At 44.0% G+C, this 16,462-nt stretch overlaps 1 protein-coding gene across 2 annotated transcripts in view; it reads right to left on the bottom strand.

The window, feature by feature from the left end:
- Positions 1–16,462, bottom strand: part of dok1b (docking protein 1b) — a 101,421-nt gene that overhangs the window by 21,652 nt on the left and 63,307 nt on the right. Inside the window, exons 2-3 of one of the 2 annotated variants that reach the window (XM_073042088.1) lie at positions 4,841–5,020; positions 1,837–1,912 (exon numbers count right to left, since the gene is read on the bottom strand). In XM_073042088.1, the coding sequence (XP_072898189.1) occupies positions 1,837–1,912; positions 4,841–5,020 (256 nt within the window). Of the gene's footprint in view, positions 1–1,836; positions 1,913–4,717; positions 5,021–16,462 lie in introns of both variants that reach the window. The other variant, XM_073042087.1, reaches the window with a different exon arrangement.

The following is a 16,462-nucleotide window of genomic DNA, read 5'->3' as shown; positions in this document are numbered from 1 at the left end:
ATATCTATGCCTCATGATTTTGTACACCTCTATAAGGTCATCCCTCCGTCTCCAATTTCTCCAAGGAATGAAGTCCCATATTGTCTAACCTCTCCCTATAACTCAACTCCTGTAGCCCCAACAGCATCCTTGTAAATCTTGTAGCATCATAGAGTCATAGTGTGACAGCACAGAAACAGGCCCTTTGGCCCACGCTGAACTGTTATTCTGCCTAATCCCATCAACCCACACCAGGGCCATGGCTCTCCATACCCCTCTTGTCCACGATCTTCTCTGCACTCTGTCCAGATTCTGTGACTCTAAAAACAAAGTGGGTCTTCTCTAATATTATTTTTCAACCATCATCTCTCAGATAAATTATCCAACTACACACAAACACATCAAGTCACAGCCCTTTGAGATGTCCAAGGGTTCACAGCGAATTAAACAATTAATTTTCTCCTGAAAATAAACAGCATAATCTATGGATAGAAAAGGAAGATGAAGGCGCAGAGTGGGGGATAAACCAATCTGTCACAGGCATAATGAGAATGAAGTAAGCATTAAATCTACATACCACAGACCCTCAAAGTTGCCATTCAAGTTGATAGAGTTGTTAAGTTGAATGGTGTGTCTATTTATTTATTTTTCATTTAGATACAGCACAGCACAGATCATGCCCTTCCAACCTTTCAAGTTGTGCAGCCTAGCCTAATCACAGGGAAATTTACAATGACGAAATTAACCTACTAACCGGCACTCCTTTGGACTGTGGGTGAAAACTGGAGCACATGAAGGAAACCCACACACTCCACAGAAGGATGTACAAACTCCTTACAGAGGACACCAGGAATGAACTCTGAACTCCCTGACACCCTGACCTGTAATAGCATCACACTAACCACTACACTACTGAGGGGCTTCCATTAGTTAGTGGTTTGAGATAATGTTGCAGCTCTATAAAACTTTGGTTAGAGCACACTTGGGAGTATTGAGTTCAGTTCTGGTTACCTCATTAAAGGAAGGATAAGGAAGCTTTAGAGGGGCTGCAGAAGAGATTTACCAGGACGTTGAGAGAATGTCTTATCAGACTGAGCAAGCAAGGGCTTTTCCCTTTGGTATCTGCCCCGCCCTGAGACCCCACCTCCCATCCTGGCACTCCGGCCCTGCCTCCTGTCCCACACCCTCCTGCAGTGCTCCATTCTCATCATTCCCAACATCACTTGCATCTGCCAGCCTTGCAAACTGGCTCTCTGCTCCACAATGACAAATACAGTGCTGTGCAAACGTCTCTGGCACCCCAGATATATATATATATATATATATATATACACACACACTTCTATTGTAACGTATAGTTTTTATTATTATGCATTGCAATGTAATGCCATCATAAAACAACAAATTTCATGACACACACCAGTGAGATTAAACCTGATTCTGAGTGAACAGACAGAAACTTTTTCCTAGGGAGAGGCAGATACATTAGGGACATTTTTAAAAAAAACTCTTAGATAGGCACATGGATGATAGAAAAATAGAGGGCATGTGGGAGGGCATCTCTTAGTTAAATTATCGACTATGTATAAACACATCAAGTAAAAAACTCTTCTAGATACCCAAGTGATCATGATGAACTATTCAATTAATCTTCTCTATGATCTAATCTATGGACAGAAAAGCTGAAACCACAGAGTGGAGTCATGGACTCATCTCAGTCAGAGGCATGACGGGAATTAAATAACTTCCGAAACGTCGACAGTCCTTATAGATGCTGCCTGGCCTGCTGTGTTACACCAGCATTTTGTGTGTGTTGTTGTTCATATAACTAAGTGCTAGCTAACCCACTCGACCTACCTTCAGATCGGGAGAAGTAGATACTGTTCTCTGCCATCTCCAGAGGTTGAGATCCACAGGTGTCCCCAGCAAGAGGCTGCAATGAAACACAAACACGAATCATTAACACACAAGAATATCCTTGGGTTCTCGAATATTACATACAGGAACGGGTATTAATTCAGCGGGCAATTTCACAATACTAGAATGCAAATTTATTTTTAATTACGCTAAAGATCAGAACAGGTGGCGGATGGAGATAACGACTCTACCAAAGGAGATTTAAGATGCTCCTTCCCTCTGCTAGCTTGCTGATCACCCTTAGGCAAGGTGTAGCAGTTCAAGGTTAAATGAAGCCATGGGAGCAGGTGGTAGATGGTCGTATGAGCAGCTGTTACATATCGTAAGCCCTGGTTATGCGACCACTGACACCAGGCAGACAATCTCTGAAGAGTATTGATAATAGCTGGGGTCACCCATCTTGTAAAGACACCGCCCAGAAGATGGGCAAACCACTTTGGTAGAAAAATTTGCCAAGAACAATCGCAGTCATGGAGACCATGACGATGATGATGACGAAAGATCAAAAACCATTCTTGTTTTAACTCCTTCTATTGGAGCAAGTTTCCATAATGTGTTAACGCAATATAAAAACACATTGATTCTGCTCGCTGTTCCGTGACGTCTACTCCACTCTGCACGGCCCTGGGACTGTGTGATCACTCCGACTGCTCCGTGCTCCGTGTCTGCAAACTTCGTGACGTTTTACTCTGCTGTGCGATGAACTGAAGCTCAGGCTGTGGGCTTGCTCCAGGCTTCAGGGCTATAGGCTCACTTTCTTTCTAAATGCTGTTGCTTCCTTTTATTGTTCGCATGATTTGATTTTTCTCTCTCTCTCTGCACATCGGGTGTTGGTCCTTTTTTGGAGGTTTTTTGGGTTTCTTGCTTTGTGGCCGCCTGCATGCAGACGAATCTCAAGTTTGTATAACTTATGCATACTTTGATAGTAAATGTATTTTGAACTTTGATATAGTACAACACGGTCATAGAGTCATAGAGCACTACAGCTCTGAAATAGGCCCTTTGGTCCATCTAGTCTATGCAGAACTGTTGAAACTTTATAAAGGTGCAACACAACTTCTTGCCTCTTTAAGTGAATGCCTTGACTAAGAAAGGCAAGCATGCGTACGCCTTCTTTACCACCCTGTGAACCTGTGCAAGCCACTTTCAGGGAGCTATAGATTTGTACCTCAACATCCATCTGTACATGAGTTAGATAGAGCTCTTATAGATAGCGGGGTCAAGGGATATGGGGAGAGGGCAGGAACAGGGTACTGATTGTGTATGATCAGCCATGATCACAGTGAATGGCGGTGCTGGCTAGAAGGGCCGAATGGCCTACTCCTGCACCTATTATCTATTGACTATTAGTGTTGTCAAGAGTCCTGCAATTAGCTGCGGGAAATCCCTTTACATTTTACCTCCCAAAGTGCAACACCTCACACTTCCCTGGTCTAAGTTCCACCTGCCATTTCTCCACCCATAACTGTAACTGATCTATACCCCGCTGTCTCCTTTGGCAACATTCTGCACCAATCCATGACACCACCATTCGCTGTGTCACCTGCAAATCCTGGGAATTTTGGAAAATAAAAACTCACGTAACAACTGGGTGAAAACACTCAGTTGTTTTTCTCAAGTTTGGGGAATTGGGAACTGGAGTACATGGATTTAAGGTGAGAGGGGAAACTTAACAGGAACCTGAAGCAGAGTAGTGGATGTGGTGTATATGGATTTTAGTAAAAGGTTGCCCATGCAAGGCTCCTTCAGAAAGCAAGGAGGCATGGGATCTAAGGAGACCTTGCTTTGTGGATTCAGAAATGGCTTGCCCACAGAAGGCAAAGGATGGCTGTAGATGGTTAATATTCTTCATGGAGTTTGGTGACCAGTGGTGTTCCACAGGGATCTGTTCTGGGACCCCTCCTCTTTGTGATTTTTATAAATGACCTGGATGAGGGTGTAGAAGGGTGGGTTAGTAAGTTTGCTGATGACACAAAGGTTGGGGTGTTGTGGATAGTCTGAAGGGTGGTCAGAAGTTACAATGGGACATCGGTAGGATGCAGAACTGGGCTGAGAAGTGGCAGATGGACTTCAACCCAGATAAGTGTGAAGTGGTTCATTTTTAGCTTTGTAGATTGTGCAACTTGAGGGGACTTGAACGTTGGGTAAAATTTTTAGTGTCTGCAGATAAATGATTAATATGCTTATTTCTAGTCAGTGTTTTCTGTCTCGTTTACCAAGCCCGTGAACCTGCTGCCGCATTACAAAGTCCCCAGGGCATAAAAAAGGCTGGAAACCCCTGACCTAGAGGGTGATCAGTGCATGGAATCACACACACAAAATGCTGGAGGAACAGCAGGTCAGGCAGCATCTGTGGGGGAAATAAAGAGTCGACACTTCAGATCACGGCTTGAAGTATCAACTAGTCATTCCACTCCATAGACGCTGCCTGACCTGCTGAGCTCCTCCAGCATTTTGTATGTGCTGCTCTGGATTTCCAGCATCTGCAGACAATCTTGCATTCAGTATACAAAATTAACTACCAGAGCAATTGCTTGAGGCAGGTACAGTAATGATATTTCAAAGGAGCTTGGACAGGTACATGGAAAGAAAAGCTTTCGAGCAGGGGTTCTCAGGGACCCCTCAGTTAATGGTATTGGTCCATGGCAGAAAAAACATTGGAAACCCCTGGTTTAGAGGGATCCAGCCAAACAGGGGCAAATATGAGCAGGATGAATGAGTTGGTATGGACCCAAAGGACCTGCTTCCATGCTGCACGACTATCAGCCTCACAATGCTCTCCATAGCACCTTCCACGCTCACAGACGTTTCTGAGACTCACCGGGAAAGCTATCTCACAGAGTTTCTCAACCCACTCTGCACTGATCGACTTCTCTGCCGCGAAAGTGTACAGTTTTTCCTCCATTTCGATGGTGAAGGCGGACATGGAATCCTTCGGACAAACCTCGTTCGGGGCATTCGTGATGCTGATGCAGTCGGACAGCCGGATGATCTTTTTATCCATCTTCTTGGTAGACTGCTTCTCGGACACAGTGACCCCATCCTTGTTGTCAAAGAACTCCAGCCGGGAGATCCCATGCTGGCTGGCTGGATACAGAACAAACCAATTCTTCTTCCAGCTTTTCTGAAACAGGACCACAAAGAAAATGTAAGGAGCAGGCACATCATGACTTGGCCAATTAAAATTGATCGAATACAAAAATTCAGACTGAGAGATCTGATCAAGGTTTATAAGATTATGAGAGGCATAGATAGAGTAGACTGACAGTGTCTTTTACCCTGGGTTGAAATGTCTAATATCAAAGGGCATGAATTTAAGGTGAGGAAATTTAAGATAATTTTAAAGGAGATGTGAGGGGCAAGTTTTGTTGTTTTGTTATATTTTTTTTTAAAAACACAAGAGAGTAGTGGGTGCCTGGAACAAGCTGTCTGAGACAATGGTAGAGGCAATTAAATTCAGGATTTTTAAAGAGACATTCAGATAGGCACATGAATCCTTACCTTCCTAAGTTATTGTGTGTTATGTGTACTACTGGGCTTTATACCCTGGTTTGAAGAAATGTCTCATTTCTATAGACATTATATGGTTATATACATTAATATACATGTATGTAGTTAAATGACAATAAACGTGACGACTTGAAAGTGAGGGAAATGGAGAGATATGGACATTGTGTAGGCAAAAGGGATTGGTTTAGTTGACTATTTAATCACTAGTTTATTTGGTTTGGCACAACTTTGTGGGCTGAGAGCCTGTTCCTTTGCTGTACTGTTCTGTGATTGCATGATGATCTGAAAGAAGCTCTCTCTCTCTTTTTTTTTACACATGCTTTGAAGTGCACATGTTTTAGTCTTGGTGGGCCCAATTCATCACTCCTGTACTGCAAGTTCCCCAGCATAACATTTATTCATTCAATAAAAACATTTAATCATACTACTCCATTACTGCTCTTGCTCCAAGCATACCTATCAGAAACCAACAGCACATTGACTTTCCAATACAGTTGCTGGGTTCTTCAGTACAACGAGGATCAATGAAACAAAATTTCCAAACACATCTCTGACCCTCTCAGGACCCTACTTAATAACATTTACTGATTAAAACTTGTTCCACAGACATCAAGGATGTGCTGGCATTGGAGAGAGACCAAACGAGGTTCACAGGAATGATTCCAGGAATGAAAGGGTTAACATATGATGAGCGTTTGATGGCTCTGGGCCCGTACTTGCTGGAGTTTAGAATAATGAAGGTGAATCTCATTGACACCCATTGAGTATTGAAAGGCCTGGAGTGGACATGCAGAGTATGTTTCCGATAGAGAGTCTAGGAACAGAGGGCACAACCCCAGAATAGAAGGACATCCCTTCAGTACAGAGATGATTAGAACATCTCTGAACATCTTTAGAACAGAGAACAGCATGATTAATTCAGTGAATTTTTCTGGCGACTGATAATTTTTTGAATAAACATTTCAGTATATGGTAATTTTTTGAATAATACAGGACAGAAAGAGGCCATGTGGCCCCAGTGGTCTATACTGACCGAATTAAGACCAGGAGACAAGAGCAGATCTAGGCCATTTGACCCATTGAGTCCATTATTATCCCTCTCAACCCCATTCTCCTGCCTTCACACTGAAACCTTTGACGTCCTGGATAATCTATGGGGTGTCAAACTCATTTTAGGTCACGGGCCGGATTGAGCAAAATGCAGCTTCATGCGGGCCGAATCAGTCGGACGCGTGCGAACGCAGCTTTCGTTGCCTCCGTTTTTTCAGCCTGCTCTCATGTGTCTCAGTCTCTGCTATAACTACAAAGTGTTTCACTTTACAAATTCCGTTTCTTATGAAGAAGACTGCCGAGCAAGACTGCCAAATAAACACTAAAAACCCTGAAAACCTGGTACCTGAATAAACTCAGCATTAGCCATATCATACACCATAGGCGCTTCGATTACTGGGGCCAGCTTTAATAGTAATTAGATATTATCTCACGGGCCAAAGATAATTCCACCGCGGGCCGGATTTGGCCCGCGGGCCTTGAGTTTGACATATATGATCTATATCAACCACCGCTTTAAATATACTCAATGACTTGGCCTCCACAGCCATCTGTGGTAATGAATTCCACAGATTCACCAACCTCTGGCTGAAGAGATCCCTCATCTTTGCCGAGACCCTTTGTCAGGATGAGAAAAAAAGAACTAGGAACTAGAGCAGGAGTTATCCACCTGGCCCATTAAGCCTGCTCCACCATTCAAAAGGATTGTGGCTGATCTGGCTCTGGTCTTGGGTTCACCAACCTGCCTTTTCCCCACTGCCCTCAATTCTCCCACTAGATGTGTCTTAAATATACTTAAAGAGGTAACCTGCTTCCCTGGTTAGGGAGTTCCACAGATTCACTACCCTCTGCCAAAAGCAGTTTCTCCTCATCACCACACAGCACAGAAACAGGCTCTTTGGACCATTAGCCTGTGCTGAATCACTTAAACTGCCTGTTCCCATCAACCTTCACCAGCACCATACCCCTACCATCCATGTACCTTTACAAAATCCTCTTAAACATTGAAAACATTGCACGCACCATTTGCACTGGCTCTCATGACACTAAGTAAAGATTCCCCTCATTACCCTTAAACTTTTCACTCTTAACCCATGACATTTAGTTATAGTCCCTCCCAAACTCAGTGGAAAAGCTTGCTTGCATTTACCTTATCTATACCCCTATAATTTTGTTTACCTCTATCAAATCTCCCCTAAATCTTCTACAGTACATACCAAAGAATAAAGTCCTAACCTATTCAATCTTTCCTTATAACTCAGGTCCTTCAGTCCCAGCAACATCCTTGTAAAATTTCTCTGCACTCTTTCAATCTTATTTGCATCTTTCCTGGAGGAAGATGACCAAAACTGCACATGATACTCAAAATTAGGCCTCACCAACATCTTGTATGTCTACTTTAAATCTACTCACCCTAATCTTGAGATTATGTCTGCTAGTTTGTCTCTCCCCCACCAGTAGAAACAACTTTCCTGCCCCTTCTCTATGTTTTTGTAAGATCTCCTTGAATTCTGTCAACGAATATAGTCCCGGCAAACTCAGTCTCTTGTCCCAGACTAGCAGTTCCCAACCTGGGATCCACAGACCCTTTGTGTAATGGTATTGGTCCAGGGTGTAAAATAGATTAGGAACTCCTGTCCTAGACTAAGCCTCTCATCTCTGGTGGACCTTCTCCAAAGCCAGAATACATTTCCTCAAGTAAGGAGACCAGAACTGCACGCAGTGCTCCAGCACATCTTTTCAAGACGAGGAACATGGAAACAGCTGGCCACTGACCTCGGAGACAGGCAGTAATAGTGGGCCACATTAACGAAGCTCACGATTCGGAAAATGACTCTCCACAGATCCAAGACCTGCAGCAACTCCTCTGGGAGCCAAGCACAAACAAGCCTCTGCATAAACATCTTACTACATTGCCATCCAATGAATCATCCCAATGTTAAGGAAGGCATTTGACAGGCCAGCACTGAGAACCTGTGCTCCCAAAACAGGACTTGAAGAACCAATTACAAACACAAGAAATTCTGCAGATGCTGAAATTTTTCAGCGACACACACTCAGAAACTCAACAGGTCAGACAGTGTAGAGAGGAATAGGGAGTCGATGTTGCGGGCTGATTTCCTTCATTGGGACTGGAAAGGAAAGAGGAAGAGTCAGAATGAGGAGGAAAGAAAAAAGCACAAGCAGGTGATAGGTGAAGAGGAAGGTGGATGGTTGGGATGAAGTAAGAAGCTTGGAGGTGATAGGTGGAAAAGGTAAAGGGCTGAAGAAGGAGAAATCTGATAGGAGAGGAGAGTGGACCATGGCAGAAAAGGAAGGAGGAGGGGAACCAGGGGAAGGTGACAGGCAAATGAGCTGAAGAGCCAATAGAGTTAAAATGTATAGTTTCTCACAACAGTCATTTCTATATGGTCAAACACACTCTTTGAAAATATCACCCATCAACAAATTTCCTTGGAGTGGAGGGGAGGAGAAGGTAGCTGATGGAGATGTACAGGATTATAATGGGTTTACAGTGAGAGAACTCCACCAAGGATGGCCCCAAGCTCACCTGTAACAGGAGGAGAGTTGGGCATGGGGCTTGCAACCCCATCCTATAAAAACCCAAAGCTACAGAAATGCCAGTAGCTCCAAAGACCTCATCGTTGGGGACAACGTGAAGGATTGACTCAGGACCAGAGGACTCTGGTGAGCTGCGGTTGGTGGCCTATGCCCCAGTAGGGGTGATGGGTTTAAGATTAAGAAGACACTTCATAAATATACAACCCAAGATTAAGAGTGGCACTATAGACATTATATGAGGCAGCACAGTAGTGTAGTGGTCACTATGTTCTCCCCATGAACGCATTGGTTTGCTCCTGCTTCCTTACAAAAGTCATATGAGTTAAGGTTAGTAAGTGTGGGCACAACTTAGTAAGTTGTGATATTTGCGGGCTGCCCCCAACACATGCAGGAAAGGATTGATGTGAAACAACAGATTTCGCTCTATGTTTCAACACATATGTGACAAAAAGTTAATCTTTAAATCTCTTTTCCCATCTCCAGGAACCCACTAGTCTAGTGGTCGCCAACCCGTCAATCGCGATCGACTAGTCAATCTTTCAGACTTTCCCAGTTGATCCCCAAAAAAAAAAGAAATACACAAATACTGCTGAGAGATTGTGTCCGGGTTGCAGGGTTTTAGTTCCATTCTTTCTGTCCAGTGCGCATGCGTATAGTTCTCCCGCACTACACAGTGTAATTCACTGGTCCCCAACCACCGGGCCGCAAGGAAACGATACGAGTCAGCTGCACTTTTCCTCATTCCCTGTCAGCCCACTGTTGAACTTGAACCCACGCGAAGTCATCAGGCGACTAAACGCAGTGATACCCTCGCGCCAGGGATCACCGGTTGCCCTCGGGTGGCCAGCGGGAAGTGCCATCGCTACTGGCCTGGAGCACTACCTCTGAACCTGTTTAGCACACAGAATATTCGTGGGGAATCCGGTGCTAAAATATTCACAGACGACCTAATTCGGACTCAGCGTTTCGTAAGTATCAGAGCAGCTACTGCGCTGCGATCTACTGAAACAAACATTTGTCAGCCAATAGATCCTACAAGGGGGGCGGGCGCTCTGTCGCACTCCCCGCTCGGTTGGCCGCGCTCTCTGGACTGTGACTGCTGCGGCCCAGGTACGGGGACCTCCGGCCCTTACCTTGTCCTCTCACCCCACTCACGACCAGCCGCACCTGGCCAAGGCATCTGGCAGCAGGCAGGCGGGAGGCTGAGTTCGGGCCCGGAGGCTGTCTAATGAAGCAATGTCTCAAAACTGCTTCAGTACCCTGAGTCCAAGCACCCAGCACTTAAAGACGAACCCGCTGAGTTTTCTCAGCGGAAAAAAACGTGAGCAAGCGGGACAGAAGCTGAGAGCCCCGAAAACTAGAATAGATTGGACATAAGGAACCTGCTTCGAGTATCGCTGTATTCCGGTGGTGTTTGATGCACCATCAATAACTCACTCTGAGACGTAAGAAGCGAGATATCGTCTTTTATTGACTGGAAGAATGAACAACACTACATCCTGGAGAATGGGGCCGGGCATCAGGCCTCAATCGCCTTTATACAGGGGTCTGTGGGAGGAGCCACGGCAGCAGTCCAGACAGGTATATGTAGTTCACCACAGTGTTTAACACCACCCCCCCCCCACCGCGCCCCCGTCGGCCGGTCCGCAAGAATATTATCAATATTAAACTGGTCCGTGATGCAAAAAAAAGGGTGGGTAACCCGGTGTTTATACATTATTTCTACTTCCGGGTTGCGGGGTTTTACTTCCAGTCTTTTCTGCCCTGGTGCGCATGTGTGTAAATAATTGATGTGGGGTCAATCTTGCCTTTTACTAAGGCCAAGGTAGGGGATCTTGGGCTTAAAAAGGTTGGTGACCACTACACTAGTCTCTGTTAATAATTTGCCCAAACATCTCCTTTAAAGCTCCCCCTCCCACCTCAAGTGCAGATATCATCCTTGTTCACGTCACTCTTTCCAGTCTCTTTTATAGATGTACAGGTAACAAATAAAGCTCATTTCTCTTCTTTAGAAATGCAAATATTTCCTTTAAAATGCACAGAATAGCTGATGTATTAAATTTCCTTTCTGGTCACGATAGGTTTGATTTATAACCAAACACCTTGTATACTTTGTACCAGGATGAACAATGAGAACACAGACGCAAAGAGGAATTTTGGAGCACACATCCATAGGTCGCTGAAGTAGCAACACAAGAGTTTGGCCTGGATGATGGGGGTCCCTGATGACGGATTCTGCTTTCCTGCAACAGCACTGCATGTAGATGTGTTCAATGGTGGCTAATCTTTATCAACATATCTCAAGATTTTCAACAAAATAATTCACTTCCTGAACTCTGAGACTGCAATCAGCCACGATAGTTTTTCGAAAGCATCAATTCTTGGGAAACGATCAAATCCGTTTATCACTGTATCACTACCAGGGTATGCAGCTCAGAATTCACATTCACCAGTAATCTCATGAATCAGCTTCTCCACGTCAGTATTCTCTGAAGAGGGGAGGTTCTTTGTGAACAGACAGGCAACTTCTTTAGTGCACAACAGTCTGTTGTTAGATTCATCATTTCAAGATCCTTCCTCTTTCTGGAAAACCCCAGTACAAATCTGTCAGCAACTACAGAGCACACTGCTGGAGGCACATAAGGGCAACACCCAAATCTTTTCTCAACCCTCTCAGAGGCCAACAGCGTACACACACTTTCATGTCGAACAGATCTCTCAACCGATGCAAAGCATTCACATTCATAGCAGGATCAGTCATGGAGAGCATTCTGACAGGCTGCATCACCATCTGGTATGGAGGGACCACTGCCCAGAATTGAAAAAAGATGCAGAGTTGTAAACTCAGTCATGGGCACTAGCCTCACCACCATCAAGGACACCTTCAAAAGGTAATGCCTCATTAAAAGGACCATCACCAACCAGGACATGCCCTCGTCACATTGCTACCATCAGGGAGGAGGCAAAAAAAACCCCAAAGACACACACTCAATGTTTTAGGAACAGCTTTATCCCCTCTGCCATCCGATTTCTGAATGGACAATGAACCCATGTACACTACACTACATTACTTACTGAAAGGCCAAGAGAGAGTGGACAGTGATAGAACAGAGAAGAGAAGAAATTTCTTTAGCCAGAGGGCGGTCGATCTGTGGAATTCATTGCCACAGAACGACTGTGGTGGTGAAGACATAGGGTATACATCGCCTTGTAAAGGATTTTGTTTACATAAATGAGTATTACAACCAGGGATTTTGATCAATTTAACTAAGAATTTTTATCTGTGAATCACATGCTCCTTTTTTCAGAGTAGAGCCCAAAAACAGAATATTATAAAGCATTAAAACCTAAAAATTCAAAATCTGACATGCCAGCAGTTCCAAAGTATTCACCCCCCTTTGCTCAGTACTTAGTTGAATCACCTCTTGTAGCTATTACAACCAGAAGTCCTTTAGGATAAGTCTGTATTAGCTTTGCACAATGTGATGGAGCAAGATTTGCTCATTCCTCCTTGCAAAATTGGTCAAGCTGTGCCAGATTAGCTGGGGAACGGTGGTGGACAGCAATACTGAGGTCTTGCCAGAGGTGTTCGGTTATTTGAAACTACTCCATGGTTACACTGGCAGTGTTTTGGGTCGTTGTCCTATTGAAAGACAAACTTCCTCCCCGGTTTAAGCTCTTTGGCAGAGGCCATCAGATTTTTTTATCCAGGATCTCTCTGTATTTAGCAGCATTCATTATCCTATCAGTCCTGACCAGATTTCCAGTCTCGGTGGCTGAAAAGCATCCCCATAGCATGATGCAACCTCCACAATATTTTACAGTAGGGATGGTGTTACCTGGCTGACGCATGCACCGTTGAGTGTTGAAACCAATATGTTTGACTTTAGTCTCAACTGACCATGCAACCTTCCTTCACATCTTTACAGTATTTTCTAAGAGACCTTGCAAAGTCTTTCCAGACAAGGATATGCTTTTTGTATTAGCCAGGGCTTCTTCCTTGCCACGCTTCTATAAATACGCTTTTTTGTGCAAGGCTTTAGAGATTGTGGAGCCATGAACTTCATCTCCAGTTGCAGCCACTGACTTCTGCAACCTAAAGTGACTGTTGGTATCACAGTAGCCTCTCTTACAAGTGCCATTCTTCTCCGGCGAATAAGTTCAAAGGGGCAGCCTGACCCAGGCAGTGTGGTTGTGGTTACACATCTTTTCCCCCTTTTCACAATGGACAGCACTGGGTTCTAGGTATGTCCGGTGTCTTTGAAATGGTCTTGCACCCTTCCCCAGATTTGTGCCTCTCCGCTGACTTGTCTTGAATGCCTTTTATATTAATTTTAGTTTGGTCTGTTGAAAATCTACCATAATGTTGGACCTTACAGAGAGAGGGGGAACGTATTCAGGTGATCCTCCAATTTTCTATATCAACAATTGGCTGAGTTGGTAAGGTAATATACAGTACTGCACCTGAGGAAAATTAGCAGAGTAATTACAAAGAGGATGAATACTCCTCACAATTTTAGTGTTAAATTTTCAGTAGATTGTTCACAGGTTTTGGAAATCTTTTGATTTGACATGATGCACAATGTTTTGTAGATCAGCTCAAAAACTTCTACTTCAATATACTTTAAACTTGGAAAATGACACAGTAAAATGTGAAAATTTTATCAAAGCACTGTATTTAAGGCAGAGATTGATAGGCTCTTATTAATCAGGGCGTTAAAGGCTACAGGGAGAAGGCAGGAGACTGGGGCTGGGAGGGATAATAAATCAGCCATGATGGAATGGCGGAGAAGATTCAATAGGCCAAAAAGCCTAATTCTGCTCCGTGTTTTATGGTCTATATTTCTTAATGTAATTTAGAGTATATTTTATGTATTACACTGAACTGCTGTCATAAAACAAATTTTATGACATATGTCAGTGATAATAAACCTGATTCTGATCCCTTCTCCTCACCTGCAATGCAATGTGTGCATCTCAGATGTTTGGCTTCCTGCAACACCACAGTGAGCGCCTCGGTAGTTAGCACAATACTGTTAAACTCGGGGTGTTTGAGTTTGGAGTTCTCTGTGAGAAGTTTATGCGTGGTTGGTATGTTAATGGTCGTTGTCAATTGTCCTGTGACAATTAAGTTGAAGGGTTGCTGGCGGACAGCTCTAAGTGCCGGTGAGGTCTATTCTGCACTGTATCTCTACATATATAAACAAACAAACAATCCTACTGAAGTATTTCATCAGCTGACCCATGACGGGCCCTTCACTGCAGCAGGTTATAAACCACGGAACCATGCTCCAGGTCATTCCAACCACACTGGAAAATCACTGACTCTTCAGGCAGAGTCGTGGATTTGGGAAACAGGACCTTTGACCCAAATGACCAAGACATTTACTGGGGCTATCTCTTTTAGGACATACAACATTACAGCATAGTACAGGCCCTTCAGCCCATAATGTTGTGCAGACCCTTTAACCTAATCTAAGATCAATCTAGCCCTTCCCTCCTTCGTAACACTCCATTTTTCTATTGTCCATGTGCATCCCTGTGTTGGCGCGTGGCCAAGTGGTTAAGGCATTGGTCTAGTGATCTGAAGGCCGCTAGTTCGAGCCTCAGCTGAGGCAGCGTGTTGTGTCCTTGACCAAAGCACTTAACCACACATTGCTCTGCAACGCCACCAGTGCCAAGCTGCTTGGGTCCTAGTGCCCTTCCCTTGTACAACATCGGTGGTGTGGGCATGGGCAACTGCCAGTCTCCCATACAACCTTGCCCAGGCCTCAGTCAACATCGAAATCGATGGACAGCCAAAGAAGAGAAGAAAAGAGCATATGTAAGAGTCTGTTAAATGGTCCTAATGTATCTGCCTCTACCACCACTCCTGACAGGGCATTTCACACACCCACCACCCCTATACTATTCCTGTGTTCAAAGTAAATTTATTATCGAAGTACATGTACAACCTGAGATTTGTTTTCTTGCAGGCTTACCCAATAAATCTATACATTAGTAACTATAACAGAATCAATGAAAGACCAGACCCAACAGCTCAAACACCAATATGCTAAAGACAACAAATTGTGCAAATGCAAAAAATATACAATAATATAACAAAGGAATAAATATTGAGAACATGAGATAAAAAGTCCTTGAAAGTGCATGGGTTGTGGGAACAGTTTAGTGACGGGACGAGAGAAGTTGAATGATGTTATCCCCACTTCACTGTGTGAATATGGGCTGTGTTTGGCCCATACTCTGCTAAACCATTCCTATTCATGTACCAGTCAAAAATTCTTTTAAACATTGTAATTGTACCCATTATAATGCACACAAAATGCTGGAGGAACTCAGCAGGTCAGGCAGCATCTATGGAGGAGAATAGAGAATTACAGTTTCAGGCCGAAACCCTTCATCAGGACTGATTTGTATTCACGCCTACCACTTCCTCGTTCCATATACTGATCACCTTGTGTAAAAAAAAAAATTGCCCTTCAGGTCTCTTTTAAATTTTTTTCCTTTCCGTGGTCACATAACCAGGACTTGTGAAACGCCCCATCTGCTCGTACGACCATCCACCACCTGCTTCTATGGCTTCATGTGACCTTGATCGGGGGGCGGGGGGGGGGGGCTAAGCAGGTGCTACACCTTGCCCAAGGGTGACCTGCAGGGTAGTGAAGGGAAGGAGCACCTTTCCCCTTCTTTGGTAGAGATGCGCCCCACCACGCAATTAAACCAATGCTATCTGGTTTAAACCAATGCTATCTGGTTTAAACCAATGCTGGTGTAAGGAGAAGAGCTTAGTTCAAATCGGCACAGTGCTTGGCGTAGATATCGTGGGTTGTGCTATCCTGTGCTACATTTTACCGTACGATCTTTGTGGGCAACCATCTCTAACCAGTGATAATCAAAATACCAGTCAGGGATCAGTGAGGGTTAACAGGAAACCACTGCCAAATTATGGATGTTCTTAAATCAACAGATCCTCAGTTAAAAGGAACAAATAGATTTTTTGTTAAATGTAGCAAGCAGCCACAAGTCCAGCTGTGGTGTGTTACTACAGGAATAAGTTGATATTTTATTAGTAGAATCATGGTTGTACAGTCAGAGTGGAAACAGGCCCTTTGGCCCAACTCGTTCATGCAAACCGAGCTACTTGTCCATTCCCAGGTTATGGGAGTGGTTAATTCAGCACATGTTTGTACTGGTATTGGTTTATTATTGTCACATGTACCAAGATCTGGTGAAAAGTTTGTCTCGCATACTGTTCCTACAGGTCATATCATTACAGTTCATTGAGGTAGAAAAATGTAAAACAATAGCAATGCAAAATATAGTGTAAAAGCTGCCAGAAAAACGATCAAGTGCAAGATCATAACGCGGAAGGTGGTGAGGCCAAGAATCACCTTATTGCACAAGAGGTCCGTTCAAGAGTCTGACAGAAGTTGCCCTAGAG

This window comes from Hemitrygon akajei, chromosome 4, assembly GCF_048418815.1.
Source record: "Hemitrygon akajei chromosome 4, sHemAka1.3, whole genome shotgun sequence".
NCBI lineage: Eukaryota > Metazoa > Chordata > Chondrichthyes > Myliobatiformes > Dasyatidae > Hemitrygon > Hemitrygon akajei.
Note: the sequence above shows the minus strand (reverse complement) of the source record. Positions and strands in the feature narration are given on the sequence as shown.